The sequence below is a fragment of the Colletotrichum abscissum genome (genome assembly GCF_030869225.1).
Source record: "Colletotrichum abscissum strain IMI 504890 chromosome Unknown Scaffold_4.1, whole genome shotgun sequence".
Taxonomy (NCBI): domain Eukaryota; kingdom Fungi; phylum Ascomycota; class Sordariomycetes; order Glomerellales; family Glomerellaceae; genus Colletotrichum; species Colletotrichum abscissum.
In genome coordinates, this window is record NW_026850320.1 from 1,624,303 (window position 1) to 1,640,435 (window position 16,133).

At 52.7% G+C, this 16,133-nt stretch overlaps 5 protein-coding genes across 5 annotated transcripts; 2 read left to right on the top strand and 3 right to left on the bottom strand.

The window, feature by feature from the left end:
- Positions 1 to 105: 105 nt before the first annotated feature.
- Positions 106 to 1,556, top strand: CABS01_02474 (uncharacterized protein; the record flags this gene model as incomplete). The annotated part of the gene is made up of 5 exons (XM_060535852.1): positions 106 to 315; positions 378 to 519; positions 568 to 691; positions 750 to 1,189; positions 1,246 to 1,556. 5 exons carry the CDS (start codon positions 106 to 108, stop codon positions 1,554 to 1,556), a joined length of 1,227 nt encoding a protein of 408 aa, XP_060396157.1.
- A 4,465-nt stretch (positions 1,557 to 6,021) lies between these two features.
- On the bottom strand, positions 6,022 to 7,939 carry CABS01_02475 (uncharacterized protein; the record flags this gene model as incomplete). The annotated part of the gene is made up of 6 exons (XM_060535853.1): positions 6,022 to 6,349; positions 6,876 to 6,979; positions 7,117 to 7,129; positions 7,429 to 7,472; positions 7,569 to 7,693; positions 7,798 to 7,939. 6 exons carry the CDS (start codon positions 7,937 to 7,939, stop codon positions 6,022 to 6,024), a joined length of 756 nt encoding a protein of 251 aa, XP_060396158.1.
- Positions 7,940 to 8,994: 1,055 nt separating this feature from the next.
- Positions 8,995 to 9,177, bottom strand: CABS01_02476 (uncharacterized protein; the record flags this gene model as incomplete). Its single annotated transcript, XM_060535854.1, has 1 exon — positions 8,995 to 9,177. One exon carries the CDS (start codon positions 9,175 to 9,177, stop codon positions 8,995 to 8,997), a length of 183 nt encoding a protein of 60 aa, XP_060396159.1.
- A 2,001-nt stretch (positions 9,178 to 11,178) lies between these two features.
- CABS01_02477 (glycosyltransferase family 20) lies at positions 11,179 to 14,201 on the top strand (the record flags this gene model as incomplete). The annotated part of the gene is made up of 4 exons (XM_060535855.1): positions 11,179 to 11,201; positions 11,404 to 13,384; positions 13,437 to 14,106; positions 14,161 to 14,201. The coding sequence occupies 4 exons, from the start codon at positions 11,179 to 11,181 to the stop codon at positions 14,199 to 14,201; spliced, it is 2,715 nt and encodes a 904-aa protein (XP_060396160.1).
- Positions 14,202 to 15,019: 818 nt separating this feature from the next.
- Positions 15,020 to 16,043, bottom strand: CABS01_02478 (uncharacterized protein; the record flags this gene model as incomplete). Its single annotated transcript, XM_060535856.1, has 4 exons — positions 15,020 to 15,175; positions 15,376 to 15,539; positions 15,659 to 15,716; positions 15,885 to 16,043. The coding sequence occupies 4 exons, from the start codon at positions 16,041 to 16,043 to the stop codon at positions 15,020 to 15,022; spliced, it is 537 nt and encodes a 178-aa protein (XP_060396161.1).
- Positions 16,044 to 16,133: the final 90 nt, after the last annotated feature.

Here is a 16,133-nt window from a genome sequence, read left to right on the forward strand (position 1 = left end):
CTTTTAAGCCAAAAGCCTCGGTCACGAGAAGATAGGTTCCTAACCTCAACTAATGACCCTAAAGAAAACTCTTTAAGCTAAATACTTGAGACCTCCAACTACGCGATGAACAGCAAGGACGAGGGACAAAAGGCGTCGGAGGATGGGAGTAGTACGAAGCTCACGACAGCATCGTTTCTCAAGGGCATCCAAGATGTAACCTCAACCTCTTTCGCAAGTGAAGATGAGCGCATGCAAGCACTCCTCGGAACATACGCTCTAATGGCGCGCCTAGAACCTCCATGGGAGACATTGGTGAGGATCTGTATGACACAGGTAAGAGATAGACTCCATAGTCAATCAACTTCCCTCAGCTCGCTGCATTAATTCTCACACAGACACAGCCGGCCCTTGGCGCAACTCTGAAGATTCTGAAGGACTTGCAACTTTTTGAGAAATGGCAAGCTCGGAACGGCGAGCCAATGACGAGTTGCCAGCTTGCTGAGCTTCTTGGAGGCACTTGTGATCCCGCGCTACTCTGTGAGTCTTCTGTTCATGTCGTAAAGTTGATAATGTCTTACGATATAGATCGGTTCCTACGTCTAATGGCATCGAATCATCTTCTTGAAGAAACCTCCGTAGGTGTCTTCAAGCCGACGTCATTCGGAGTTTCCGTCACAGCACCATTGTTCGACAGTCTGATCCACAGCTTGTGGGAACCTTCCCTCCACCATCTTCTAGAAGAGCATCCCTGGACTGACACTCTCAAGCAATGACACGATCCTCCCAATGTACGCCAAAATGCCAGAATACTTTTCAAAAACGGACTACACCAATCCGCAAGACTCCTCCTACACCGTCTTCCAGTACGCGCACAGGTGGGACGGCGATCTATGGTCCTACTACCAAGCCCACCCCAAACAGCAAGAGCAGTTTAGTACTATTCAGCAGACAATCTCCGGACTACATCCTGCGTGGACAGAGATCTTCCCAGTCGAGAGACTGATGGAAGGAGATGATGCTCAGACGCCTTTGCTTGTAGATGTTGGTGGGAGTACCGGGCACGATGTACTCAAGTTCCACTCCATCTACCCAGAGACAGCCTCCCGACTGTATCTCGAGGATTTAGGGTCCGTGGTAGATCAAGCTGTCTTGCCGGAGGGAGTAAACAGGGTTTCATACGACTTCTTTACACCACAGCCGATAAGAGGTGAGTTGATTCACTCCGGTCTGTAGGCTAGAACTCACCACTCACACATGCGACAGGAGCGAGAGCATACCTACTACACTCCATACTCCACGACTGGTCCGACGCCCCAGCCCGCAAGATTCTAGAAATTCAGAGAGACGCCATGACGCCCGGATCCAGCAAGTTACTCATCCACGATAACATTGTCGAAACGGCTCTAGCACATCCGCAGACAACCGCCTTCGATATCCAGATGATGGCCATGGTCGCCGGTCAAGAGCGGACGGAGGATCAGTGGAGGGAGCTTATCACCTCGGTTGGATTACGTGTTGTCAATATTTGGAGGTTGAAGTCTGCTGTGCATAGCATCATTGAAGTCTCGAGATAGACGTAGTGGGTATTCCGAACCTGAATGTATGAGTATTCCGTTCTTGCCTAGTATATTCCCGTCTGAAGGTATATACCCCCCCTCAACTCCATTCCCGTCACCAGCCAGCAGGCGCCCGTCTAGGTCGACGGGTCAGGTCAAACTGGCTGGGTGGTGGAGTGGTTCATGGTCAACAATTAAAATCGCCAACCAGCCTACTCGACGACAGGCTTAGCGCATACGAGTACCCGAGTTCGAATCCCAGCATGAGCACCAAGAGATGTAGCCACACCGGTGGTGAACTCTTTTTTGCTCTTTCCTTTTTCTTCAATTGTCAAGTGCTGAGTTCTGTTTCTCGGTGTACCTTAGTAGTACTATGATTGAGAGGCAGAACCTCGGTGGTATCTCGTGGGCGATTGCCAGCCGTTGATGAGGACATGAAGGCACTGCATCTTATTTAATTCTGTGCCTGAATAGTATTTCCCCCAGAATTAAACCTATTGCAGCTTGATATTATATATAACAGTCCCTGTATGGTTGCCGTTCTCTCGTCTCCATCTTGGACTATGTACCTCGGGATAGAGCCCCTAAAGCACCTCCATGTTAGCATCATCATCTCGTGCTACAAGCGTAGGCCAGAGATAGTTTAGCTGAAGGATGACCACGACAAACAGACTGATTATGGCTGTTGATGAAATAGCGTCTAGCGAGTTCACACTTGCTGTAAATCCAAGCCAGCCTTGAATCCCACCCGCTCTCCCGAATAGCCTCAACCCACACCGAACCCAGTCCCACTCCATCCATCCGAACTGTATGTCATCGGCCCCACCTACGGACTAACGGGATCCTGAAATCGGAGCATAATCGCGGAATCTAGTCGGGAGTCGGGACAAAGGGAGCGGGGGAAAACAAGTCATGGCAATGATTTGTAGCCGAACAAGCCGGGAGATCAGATCAGGTTGTTTCCCCTTAGCCGAGGTCTTACCATGGCTACAGCGCAAGTCCACAATAGGGTGACTTCACAAGATCGAGGACACAACCAAGACAGCTCATGTTAGTCGTGAGATTCAGACGTACTGTATTGCCGATGTGTCATTGTCGTCGAATGTTGAGCAACACGAGTTTTGCCTTTGCATGCAGCCCAGGCATTAGCAATGATCACCATATACCCACCACACTGATCTACGTGTAGGATGTGCGCTGGCGGGAATTAAACCGCCATCACTCAACCGCAAGGATAGCAATGACTTGTTGCTACATCCCAACATCCCTCATACCTCGTCAATTTCGAAGTCAGGAATGGAGATAGACGTGCTATTCGCCATGTGTACCTGTGGTTGAGCGAGCCATGGGATTGGATGCCCTGCATACTGTAGTCTCTAAGCATGGCATCCCATGGCACCAACCAGCAAACACCTAAATATCTGTGTAGGCAGAAGGAGGCTGAACGAAAGCGACAGCACGAACAGGCGTACCGAAGATCCCTCCTAGAGTGAGAATGCTCTGCTGCACGTCGTCGCGGCCTGCATGCGATTGCACCTCTGCGATGGGTCCTTGGCATTAGTCCGTCAAACCCGATCGTTCCATCTTTGGCCCGTCCCTCTTCCCCAACAACAGCTTATCATGTATCCTAAAGAAAGAATATGTACTGCCTTACGTCCTTCTCCGCACCATGGGCAAACGTGACCATCTGAAATCCAGATTGGGCTAGAAATCCCGTGCCGCTGGTGTGCTGATGGGATGTGCATCTGGGCTATCCCATCGGTTCGTTCTGGCATGAGCATGATGGCATCCCATCGGCGGTGCATGGAAGTGCACACTATTTCGTAGCTACCTTACCCAGTGCTATGGCGGAACTACAGGGCCGGGCCGCCCCTAGTAAAGTATCGAGTGAGGCCAGGCAGCGCCGTCACCGAGTCGAACCGGGGCGTTTGGTGCTTTGCCTGACCAGCCGAGCGCTAATGGAGGTGCATTACTAGTGCTTGAATCTTCAATCCTCAGCTTGACCTCTGAACAGTGACAAAATCCGGACAGAGTGTCAAACGGGTGATCCTGGAACATCGGGGAGGGATTCAAATGTTCCTTGTTGGACCGACTTGACACGGAGTGACCAAGATCCGGCTGAGCTGTACTTCGAGCGCAGGGCCTGGGATGGTGGCTTCGAACGAGATGGGCGGGGAAATTCTATCATATATGATGTTTCTTTTTCTGTGTCTAGACAAGGGGGCATATGCCAAGCGGCTGGTTTGCGGTTGGCGCCTAGAGAGGAGAGGCATGATGTGGCGGACAGTCGAGCAATCGACTAGCTGTTCTCAGTCACCTCAGCGGCGCCTTGTTCGATCAAGTTGATTCTGAGACGCGCTGGGCGCCGAAGGGATGATTCTCTGCCGTCTTGCATTCAGCCTATAGAACCAAGGAGGACTGAGTGTCCACTGCACCATCGGGATATACCGGCGCGTGCTATCGAAGTGGTCGGCGATGTAGTATCAATGAGGGTGTCCAGGAAGACTTGAGAAGTTTAGATCGAAGGAATAGAACAGAAATGGGGTGCAGCGCGGCTGCGGTTGATGTGAGGGGAACATGTCGTCTGGACTGGGGTCTCATTGTGTGGGGAAGGATGGGACATCGATTTGGAGTTGAAGTGAATCAAGCTGTGGATTTCTCCTGTGGATTGTGTTGTGGGATGCCACGAGGTTGACATGAAAGCTTTGACTGGAGGGAAGACTTCATGTTCGAAAACAGTTCTTTCGCCCCGAGGTTGATTGGGCCGCTACAACTCTCAGAGTCACAGCCACTTCGGCTGAACGGCCGCTGTTGAGGCATTTCTTACTTGGTGATATTTGGTTCTGGTGCCCAACCTAAACGTTGACAAGCAAAGCGAATAGCGATAGGAGAGACTCACAGCCGAGCTTATATTGCCGTACTAGTTGCCGATCGGCGTTGCAGTGAAAGGCCTGCGAGTGCGTCGACCCTTGGCAATGGCATATTGCCCAACGCGAATGGCACTGTTGTGAATGTGTGGACTAACAACTCCAGGGACCAAGGCTCAGTAATATCGCGCTTCGGTTGTGGCTGCATCGTGAAGAATGGTAAGCAGCAACAAGGGGGCCAATGTCGCTCCTCAACCATTTCCCGAGGCCTCCAAAGAATTCGTGGAGGTAATGATGAGTCGACACACCAGTACAGGCCCCCAGGTGCGCTGCACGATAGCCCAGACTTGTAGCAACACGCGTCCTGGTTCAGGTTCGGACCTCTCGGTGCTCTAGGCTGTCGGGCCCTCGCCGTCTCCGCCTTGTTGGGGCAGACGAGGTTACGGCTTGCCTGGATATCTGCTGGCGAGTCGCTCCTTTGGGACCGTTGCAGGAAGCACATGCTTCTAAGGATGACTGTGAGAGTGGGCGATAGCCTGAACGATGATAGGGCCTGTAGAGGGTAGACATGGGTTCCTGTGGAATTTCTTCACAAGACGCATCCTGACGGAACCCGAAAACCCAGAGCGAAGTTTCCCCGCGCCGTGGTCTCTCCGAACCTCAAGATCGAAGTGGGCACCGTTGAGCCACGCCCGCTTCGGTGGATGAAGGTGGATGGGAAGCTGGGCCGAACTGGCCGGGTGATTGACTAGATCTTTGAAGATGGAGACAAAGTTGGGGCTCTCCCCGAGTCCCTTTTTAGTTTCAAGGGGGGCCTCCTGTCACATGAACAAGCTGCTCCATATCAGAATGGTCCATTAAAAGTTTTGAGCGTTGAAGAAACAGAGGGGGAGAAAGGCAGGAGAAAAGAAGAAGACAAAAAACGTGGAACGCGAGCCCAACTCCACAGGGACCGGGGACCCGGCCAGAGCCAGAGATTCCACCCAAGGTGTAGAAGCATGACATGGGAGCCAAAAAAATAATAATAAATGTTTGGGAGGTTGCTTTGGCCGCTCGGTCAAACTGCACAAGCTTCAATCAAGACTCTGCTGGTCCCAAGCTGTCTTTTGTTCAGCTTGTTGTAGAGCTCTCCCAACACTGGGCGACACCAACCAGGCATTGCTTGAGAGCCTAAAATGGTGGAATTAAGAGCTTGCATGATGGATTGAGTTTGGGGTTCCGCGTTGCACCAGGTCTAACGTGGGCAACGGAGGCCAGGGGACAAGCTCTCGGATTACCATTGCCGGGGAATATGCGATGTTAGTTCGTGGCCCGTAGTAATGTTTGTTGAAGCTCTCTGGCGGTGGTACGAGGGAGTCTTCCTTGACGGCAGATGGATCAATAACGTAATGCTCCACGACGATGACAAGATCTCAAAGTTGTCTATCGGAGGCGCTGCAGGCGACAAACAGCCGCCCGGAAAATCATTCATCTCAGCTTTGAGGATTTCGTCAGCGAGGCGTGCTTAGACGTGTGGTCAAAGGGTGGCCACGCGATGGGCGGCGAGTGGATGGGTTACCCAGGGTGGCGTATCGTCAATCCAAAGGGTTTTGTTCGTCGTAAGGCGAAGCACCAGGTTATCTCTGAATATCGGGCTGTGCTGGGGTCGCACGAGGTGCATATGCGGCGTCGATGTTGATGTGCAGGCGTGCTGTACCGTAGAACGACGCTTGTCTGCGCGCCAGGTTGGTGGGCGGCAACGCTCTCAGGGAAGGGAACGTCCTCGCTCGGTAGTATCGCCGAGCTATTGGAGGACCTGGTGATGGCCATGGTGGTGGTGATCGATGCTTCTGCCGAATCTCGTCGGGCAAAACTAAGCGGCGATGTGGTGGCTGGCTGGCAGTGATGATTTGTTGGAACTGCTGCTGAAGAAAGATGAACAAGGTGGTCGTAGTGATGGTTATGCTGGTGGTGGTGGTATTGTTTAGTGTTAGTGTTTGTCTTTTGTTTCCCCCTCATTCGAACCCAAAGGAGAAAAGAGGAGTCAAGGTGAAGGCCAAGAAGAAGAGGGGGCTGCGATGATAGAGACTGGACGAAGATGTGAGAGAGACGTCAGAAGCGAAAGACTACGTGATGTTGCCAGACCAGATGTGATGCTTTCCGGATGTTTCTTGTAGCAGCCACGGCCGACGCATGGTTGTATTTTGTCTCCAGTTTCCACGAGGGAGGCCCCTTCCGCTCCCCGTTTGCGCCAATCCGGCAAGTGTACCTCACCAAATAGCAGTGGCTTGTCGGCGCGTTGCACTTGGTTGATTGACGTGACAGGAGGGGTGAGAGAGAGGCAGGAAACACTGGTGAAAAGAGCGTCCATGACATGAGTCTCAGTTCATGCCCCTTCAGCTTGAATGAGGCGGACTGAACGAGGTAACAAGGGGTGCAAGCGGGCTTGTCTCGACAATCTTGATGGCAACATGAAATCAGCAGACCCAACCCAGGGCCACGAAGCGCATCATCTTCCTGCTGGCTCGTGCTGTTCATGATGGGAGTGAATGAGCGAGTGAGTGATTGAGTGAGCACAGTCCAGGCCGGCCAGTCCTAGTCTGACATGTTGGAATTTCAGACCGAAAGCTTGACCAAAGGGAGTTCTTTTAGTCACAAATGAGAGAATCCGACCATTCGCAGTGTGATGCTGTGAGTCCCGGCTGATGATGGACGATAAAGGTCATACTCACGGCTCCTGTCGGCCTTGAGGGAACGACATATCATTAGTCCATCATCAGTCATATTTGCCTTTTTGTCTTTTGCGCTTCCCAGCTTTGGCTTTCTTCAATCATTGGCACGCCACCGTGTCTCAATGTCTTGAACCCTGGGGTGATAAGAAAACCTTTCGGTCGTCCGGTCAGCTACGGAGCAGCCTTTGGTGGTTCGCTAGGTGCCTGTAAATGAGGAACATGGCTGTCGAAACTGGCCAGTCTTCTGGCGGCGCTGTGGCTTCCGTCCAGTCATTCCCGAAGGATCCCTGACGTTGCCTTGGGACCACTGACCAGGGAAGATGGGCAGCATCACCATCCCTGTCAGCCCCAAGATTCTGAAAAGTCACAGCGGCACGGAAACCGAGGTGTCTCTGCGGATACGTACTGGACGGAGTAAGGCAAAGGTCTAGCTAGGGTGGTGATGTTCGTACCGCGAATCCGTTCCGGTAGTAGCCATCGCGGCACCTGGCTTCTTCCAATTCTTCCCGCATGAGGTAGGATTCTGTTTCGGTCGTGTTGCTCGGGGATGATACACCAACGGCGACAAGCTTCCTTTCTATTCTGGTGGGAAACATGCTTGTCAAGTTGTCAGACTACAACAGCAACAAGTGATGGGCAACACCAACTTCAATGTACACAGTTGTACTTCCTCCTCTTTACCTAGTAGACGCGGATAAGGAGAGGCCTCACCGAGAAGGAGAGACGTTGCATTTCTCACATTGAGCTTTTCCCAGACGAGACGGCGGCTGGCCTGGGCCCCATCGCCCGCTCGCTCTGGAACCGTAGAAAATGTCCGTTGCATGGCGTGGCATGGTGTTGCATGCTATCTCGAGGGGGGGTGGTTAGGGTAGGATGAAAGAGGCATCTCTCACACTCAGCGATGTGGAGGAGGGACGGGCAGAACAGGACAGACATGGAAAATGGGACAAGATCACTGAGTTCCCTTGGATTCTTCAATCATGCTCTTCCATCTTCCACGCAGTATCACCCCCGAGCCGTGAGGGTGTGACTAGTTAAAAGTCTCCTGCCATCCCGATCTTCGATTCCCTTCCCGTCCCTCGTCCTCTCGTTCCCCACACTAGCTCTTTGGTCTTCTCGGCTCTTCCTTGATTTACCCTGGGCCATCTCCGTCACCTTCTAGAGCTCAGAATTCATCGAGCATCTGCAAACCAAGATACTCCGTGTAGTTGGATCCTGTGGCGGAACAAAACCTCCTAAAGCTATCCACTACAACTCAGCATCGTCGTCAGCACTACCGCCAACCTTCAGCGTCCCTCCATCTTCTCCAGTCTTCGGCCTCATCGTCGTCCACTTCATCATCTTCGTCGCCCTTCTCTGAACATCGCCGTCCACTCTCCCGGACGTCTGCTCCGTCGTGGGCCCGTCGGGTCCGTCGCATTCCACACGTGCGTTCAGTTGTCGACTGCCAGGGCTGCAGCTGGCCAACCCATTGAACCCAACCCATCCACACTTCCCAATCCCACCCCTCCCTCGCTCGAGGTCGAGCTCCCCCCGTCTACCTAGCCGTTCACCCGGTCTCCAGTGTCGAGGGTGCATCGCTGTTGCGACGTGGAACACCCTACCCCGGGGCGCCCAACTTAAAACGACATTTGACGCCGCGAAGAAAAAGTCGAAGGACGCTGATGACCAGACCCGAAACGCGAAACATACTCAGATTAGAAAATCAGGGGAAATAATCTACAATCCTATTTCCTCAAAGAATCGAAAAAAAGACAGGTCCAACGGGATTCTCAACATAGCACCACCGCCACAACCACCACGCAAGCCTCAAAGGCCAACAAAATCCAACCAAAGCTACGGACGAGCTACCCAAAGTACAATCTACCATACGAATACCTACCAATCGCAGGGAGCGCATAGCCGGTTCGAATCAAGGTAGCTTCTCTGGCTAGCGGCAGCCTCTTTTCTATCTCTAGGCTCGAGGTCCCGTCTACCTTGCCCGCTGCATCTCATCTTGCAGCTGCCTCTCCAGGCTCTCTCTTGTCCAGCACTTATCCTGCAATACGAAGAGGTACACATCGACTCTGAGTATCTCTCCGGTTCCGTCTTGGTAGACGGCGTGCATTAGCCTCGTTTTGCGCAGTCTCGACTTGTCGACGGTACGTCTCCGTGCACTGCGTTAGCTCCCACTCGCATTCGTCGCCTCAAGGCTCAAGGCTTAGGAGTCCAGGGTACGTAGCTCGGTTTCCTCATTACGTCAGTGACGTTCCTCGCCCGTTGGCAGTTGCTTCCCGCCCGTCCACCTTTGTTGTTTTGTTCTTTCCTTTCCCGGCCAGATTTATCTCTCACTCTCATCCTCAACCTCATCCTCACCCTCATCTCATTCTCACTTTCTACCTCGCTCTCTCATCTCACTCGTGGCCTCAAACAGCCGGTCATCTAAGAGTAAGAGGGCTAGAGAGAAAGAGAGAGAGAGAGAGAGAGAGAGAGAGAGAGAAAATCGGATGAGTGAGTGAATGAGAGAATAAGTGAGTGGGCTGGGCCGTTCCGCGAATGGCGTCACCTTCAAAAACCACGCTTGCTTCATTGCAGTCCGTCATTCCCCAGCCCATGCCTTTAGTATGTACACAGCAAGGAGACGGTTTTCATCATTTCATCCTCACAATTCCACTTCCCGTGCTCTCCAGGCTCTTGCAGTTGCAATCCATCCCGAGAGCTTCCACACCCCTGGACCATCCACCAGCCCATCATCATCAGCCTTCACCCCAGTCGAGTCCGTCCAATTCCCTCCGGGCCAATCCCGCTGCTCCATCCACATTTTCACACTTGCAGCTCTCCCGGTCAGTGACAGTCCAGTCAAATTTCAACATCCACCACGCCCACACCACATCCACTTCATCCTCACCTTAAACTCGCACTAAAGTACAATCCCCGTCCTGTCCTGTCCCATCCCATCCCGTCCAATCCCACCCTCTCATCGTGACTTTTTTCGCCCAGGGTTGAGGGTGAGAGAAGAAAAAAGTTTGAGAAAAAAAGACCGAGAGAGCGGCATTCCCACCCCACTTTGGAATATTCTCGAGAAAACGTTGCATGCCGAAACATCGTGGAGAAGAAAGAAGAAGAACACAAGACAAACGCTTCACGGTACTCTCTGTACAGACACAAACACTACTCCGTACCCTTCATCCTATCCTCACTTCTTCTGTTTCCACCGTTCCCTTTCCCCCCTCTACCCACCCCGATCGATTCCTCGCAGCTGCATCGCTCACTGGCCCAACCGTTTTCTGTGTTTTCCCTGACGCATGCGCCTCCGCCCAGCCCAGTGTCAGCCAGTGCTATTTTACATTACGCAAGGCTCAGGCTCTGGCTGGTCCGGGGACAAGGACCAGCACTTGATTAACCAAGAAAATAAAAAAGCTCAAAGCTGACGGTACATTTTGCGCAGCTCCCAGCAACACAGCAAGCAGCAGCAGCAGCAGCCACAGCAGCAACTACAACTAACTGCACAGCTCCCGGCAGCTCTTTATTTCCAAATTCTCCCTCGCCTCATCTTCCAGTCCTTTACATACATCCTCACTTTTCTTACCTGACCTAAAGGAATCCTCATTCACATTTCACCTACGGCTGTGTCTGAGACAAGCATCAATCCAATCACCTCTCACTGCTCTCCCACATTTTACCTCAGCCACAAACACACAACCCTCCGTCTGTTCATCCACCATCCCGTCCTTTTCTAAGGGCTTTTTCTCAGCAAGAGGTACTTTGTTACAAACGAACAACGTCACCTCGCCTTCGGTTCCTCTCCCTCGCCTTGACAACGGAGAAACCTCTCAACCCAGAATACATTCACTTGATCTTTTCAACCACACACCACTTCGACTCTTCCCACATGTTCTGCCCTACGAAAAGCTGCTAGTAGCTACCCGTCTCCTCCGTCTCGACCTTCACGTCAACTTCTATTCAACCTCCATCCCTTGCCATCACTCGGCGGCCTCTTCCAAACCGGACCATCTACCTCCCCGAGGCCTTTTCCCACTTTCACACGACACAGACGGCTAGCCACTAGCCAGATTGCCCAACATGACGGTATTTATCGCATCATTGTAAGCTCTCCTGCGTCTCAAGATTATGATATGTCTGCCTTACTTGCCTTTCCGTCACATCAACGTCAACGAAGTATCTGCCAGGATACCCCCCTCTGCGCAGATACTTCTCATGCAACCATCCAAGACTCCCACCGGCTGCTGGGCTTCAATCTTGAGCGCCTTGCCATGCAAGATCAAGAACTAATTTGCCGACGTCCAGATTTCTCCCTAAAACCGTCCACTTCGCCCTCCCCGGAACGCCTCAACGTGGCGACCCTTTGCGCCGCGCCAAAAAGTCCGAAAAGTCCCAGCGAACCGAAGGCGACAACCAACCCAGTCTCTTCAACCCGATCCGCGACATTACACCTCCCATTACCCCGACCGAAGACGTTGTCCCGAAAGATCCCTTCACGAACGAGGACGGTTTCCGTATATTCCCCGACGAAGAGCGCAAGCGTGGTGCGCCAATCGACAAAGGTTCTCCCAAGTGGGGTGCTAGAGCCACCCAGCCCAAGTCCCGCGCGAGCTCGCCCCCGCCTGCCTTCATCGCCGAGCACAGTCGCACCCTCGAGAAGGCTAGAGAACTTGGTCGTCAGGGCATCACCCAGCCTCGACCGCTCGTTAGAAGCGACAGCCATGACCGGGTCTTTTCCCACGCCAACTGGCGCGTTATGAACGCCGACCAGGGCAACGGTGGTTTGCGCAACGCCGCCGAGGCCGCTGCCCGCGATGGCAAGCTTGGAGAATACACTTGGGTTGGCACCCTCGGCATGCCCACCGACGCCCTCGAGGGTACCCAGCAGAAGCAGGACATCGAGGACAGGCTCGCCACCGAGCACGACATGCTGACCGTCTTCTGCTCCGACAAGGACTTTGACGGCCACTACTCGCACTTTTGCAAGCAGATTCTCTGGCCCGTCTTCCACTACCAGATCCCCGACAACCCCAAGAGCAAGGCCTTCGAGGATCACTCATGGAAGTACTACGTCAACGTCAACCAGGCCTTTGCCGACAAGATTGTTAAGAACTGGAAGCGCGGCGACGTTATCTGGGTACACGACTACCACCTGCTGCTCGTTCCCGGCATGGTGCGCAAGAAGCTGCCCGACGCCAAGATTGGCTTCTTCCTGCACGTTGCCTTCCCCTCTTCCGAGGTTTTCAGATGCTTGGCCGTGCGCAAGCAGCTTCTCGAGGGTATGTTGGGTGCCAATCTCATTGGCTTCCAAATCCACGAGTACACTCGTCACTTTTTGCAGACCTGCAGCAGGTTGCTGAGTGTCGAAGCAACCACTGATGGACTGCAGTTGGAGGATCGCTTTGTCGACGTGGTTAACTTGCCCATCGGCATTGATCCTGTCAACCTCAGCGAACACCGCGGCGACAACGATGTGAAGAGATGGGTCGAGATCATGAAGGAGCGCTACCAGGGCAAGAAGCTCATTGTAGCTCGCGACAAGCTCGACCACGTTCGCGGCGTTCGTCAGAAGCTTCTTTCCTACGAGCTGTTCCTGAACAAGAATCCCGAATGGCGCGACAAGATTGTCCTTATCCAAGTCGCCCTCTCCGGTAGCGAAAAGTCTGATTTGGATGCGACTGTTAGCGACATTGTCACCCGAGTCAACTCTTCCTGGGCCAACCTGGCCTACCAACCCGTCGTCTACTTGAAGCAGGATATCGACTACCCCCAGTACCTTGCCCTGTTGACCATGGCCGATGCGCTGATGATCACGAGCCAGCGCGAGGGCATGAACTTGACATCGCACGAGTATCTCTTCTGCCAGGATGGCGAGGTCTTCTCCGAGAAGAAGCATGGCTCGCTAATTCTGTCCGAATTCACTGGTACATCGTCGCTATTTGGCGGCAACGAGCTTTCGGTCAACCCCTGGGACTACCGCCAATGCGCCGACGCGATCAAGACAGCACTCGAGATGGGCGACGAAGAAAAGGAACGCCGCTGGACTGCGCTTTACTCGGCCGTCATGCACCACACCGGATCGCACTGGTTCAGCGAATTCTTGTCCCGCCTCGATCGCGTATACGACGAGCAGCACAAGCACGACCAAACTTCGGTCCCGCGTCTCAACATCAACACTCTGGCTCAGCGATACTCTCGCAGCAATCGACGCCTCTTTATCCTCGACTATGAAGGCACTTTGGTTAGTTGGGGCCCAATGAACCAGATCATCCCTGTCAGCCCTCAGGTAAGAATCCTTTCAAGAACCTCTGCTTTATTAACAAGTCTAATTGGAGCAGCGTACCCTGGATGTCTTGAACGAGCTTCTGCTCGATGAGCGCAACACCGTCTATATCATGTCCGGCCGCCGCCCGGAAGAGCTCGACCGATTGTTCCGCCGCGTACCCAACCTCGGTCTCATTGCCGAGAACGGCTGCTTCCTCAAGGACTGCGGCAAGAACACCTGGCAGGAGATGGCGGACAGAGAGCAGATTTCCAGCTGGAAAGAGTCCGTCAAGTCCATCATGACTTACTTCCTCGAGCGTACCCCCGGTGCCGAAATCGAAGAGCGGCGCTGCAGCTTGATCTTTCACTACAAGAGCGCCGAGGATTACGAGTCCGCGGCCCGCCAGGCTGGAGACTGTGCCAGTCATGTCAACGATGCATGCGAGGCACAGCGTGTCCACGCCATTCCTCTCGATGGCTCCATTGTCGTTGAGCCCATTGACTGGACCAAGAGCACCGCGGCAGAAAAGATCTTTGATGATCTCCGCGTCCACATGGCCCCTGACTCGGAGCACAAGAGCCCTGTTGACTTCCTCATGGTCGTTGGTGACGGGCGTGAGGATGAAAAGGTGTTCAAGTGGGCCAACGCCCTTGGAGAAGACAAGGTTGTCGAGGATGTTGTAACTGTCAGCTTGCACAGCCGCAACACTGAGGCCGGTGCGACATTGACACAAGGTGTGAGCGGTAAGTTGATTGTCCCTCTGCTCAATTTCGTACTCAAGTATTAATTGTGACTAGGTGTCTTGCTAGCTCTCCAGAAGCTTGCCACTACTCAGTAAAGCGAGCTCTTAATAGAGCTATGGTAAAGTCGAGCAAACGGCTCTACGCTGTGAACCCTGTGCTGCCAACTTTGGGCGCACTACATTTGATCGTAATTGACCTGGCTATGCCACCAGGCGAATGATACCACAGTGGGATAGCATGGAGAGACGGAGCGCAAAGGCGTATAAAACAGGGCAGCTAGGATTTCCTTTTTTTTTTCTTTTGAACTCTTTCCTACCGGCGAAGGAAGGATCACGAACATGGCATTTGGGAAACGATGACGACTGCATTGGCATGCATCATACGCATACGAGGGGCGACTCTCGCAAAGGAATATTTCCTAATGTCTCTTTTCCTCTTTTACTCTTTTTCCCAGTTCTTGTTTCCTCTTCAGTACCACACACACCTCACGAGTTAACGCTTAGTTATGTTCGCTGCCTGCGGATTTTAACGTGAAGCTTGTGACGATGCAGATGACTGACCTTGAAACGCTTTACCACTTTTCTGAGTACACAACCCCCTACTCTGCTGTATTATCAAATTCTTGTTGTTGCGTATCGTGTGTAATCGGGGGCTAAGGGTAGAGACGAGCCCCCTTGGTATCATTAGGGTACCTGTCCATGTATTTGTACGAAGTGGGATGAGGAAAGACGCATGAAGATTAGAAGGATTGCAGAGGTCTAGATCGAGGCGTGGGTAGCATCAGACCAACTATCACGGCATGCTCACATATGGGTGAATGACTAGCCTTCCCACCAAGTTACGTGACGTTTCTCGTGAGTGATGTATATCATGTGTATCGTGACAAATGAATTCCTATCTCCATCGCCGCTCTTTACAACTTTGCTAGCACATTCCGATGCCAGAGTCTCATCAACGGCCCGTCTACTCCGTATACTGGATCCCGTTCCGGCATGCCTACATCTCTGATGACGGGGCTGAAAGTACCGGCTGGCTTTTTGCCCATCTCATTCACCCATCTTGGACAACCCTAGATTATGTGTATAGTGTTAGCTAGATGCCGAGCACGTTTGTGTCCTGCGGCTAGGGAGAACATGAGATGAAGCTAGAGGCAGTTGGTCTATCCCCATGGAGGAGAAAAGGGAGCAGAGTAGCATGATTAAGACGGAGGATGTGTTAGGAGAATAATAGGTAGATAGGGAGGGCGTGAACAGAAGTAAATAGACTGACCTCGGGGTAGACGCCGATATATCGATAATCTTCCGAGCTCTCGAGACAAGAATGTGCCGTGCCCGCGGGGAGGACGATGACGTCGCCTGTCGATACGGAGATTTCTTGCCCTGTGCCTTCGTTGATTTTGCCGATTAGGAGCGTTGAGTGGCCGCTGAAGATGCCTTTGTGATGATCAGATACTTGTCTAGAGCTTCCTCCTTCGCGGCTCGATATCAAGTCGATGTGGTATGGGAGGGAATGGAAGAATATTGGTCGGGGTGATGGGTTTAGTTGGACGTACCGTAGCACTCGTGGCTATTTGGGTGGAAGTGGCGGATGGGGATGTGGCCCCAGGTACCCTTTTGCCGGGGACGCGAAAGTGTCAGTTGAGAATGGATGTCTTACTCTCCCTAGATATCCGAGGCACTTATCGTGACGGTGATGAGAGATCTTGAAAAGAGAAAGGTAGCGGAAAAGGAAAGTTGAGGTCTAGGTTGCACATTGTGATGTGATCATGACAGACTCACCCTCTTCTCCCACCGGTTCCGGGTCAGGAACTCCGTCACCGACTCCTCATTCCAGGGTTCCGGGAGGACGTTTCTGTAGTGGATTACGGGGAGGGGACTGTTCGGGGCGTCTGGGTTGGATGAGAGGAGGTAGCATTCTACTTCCATTGATGAAGCCATGGCTTGTTCTGAGAGCCTCGTGAAGTGCGGAATGGGTGTTAGTCAAAACGGGAGAGATGGCGCTTGGATGGATGATTTCAGGTGGATTAA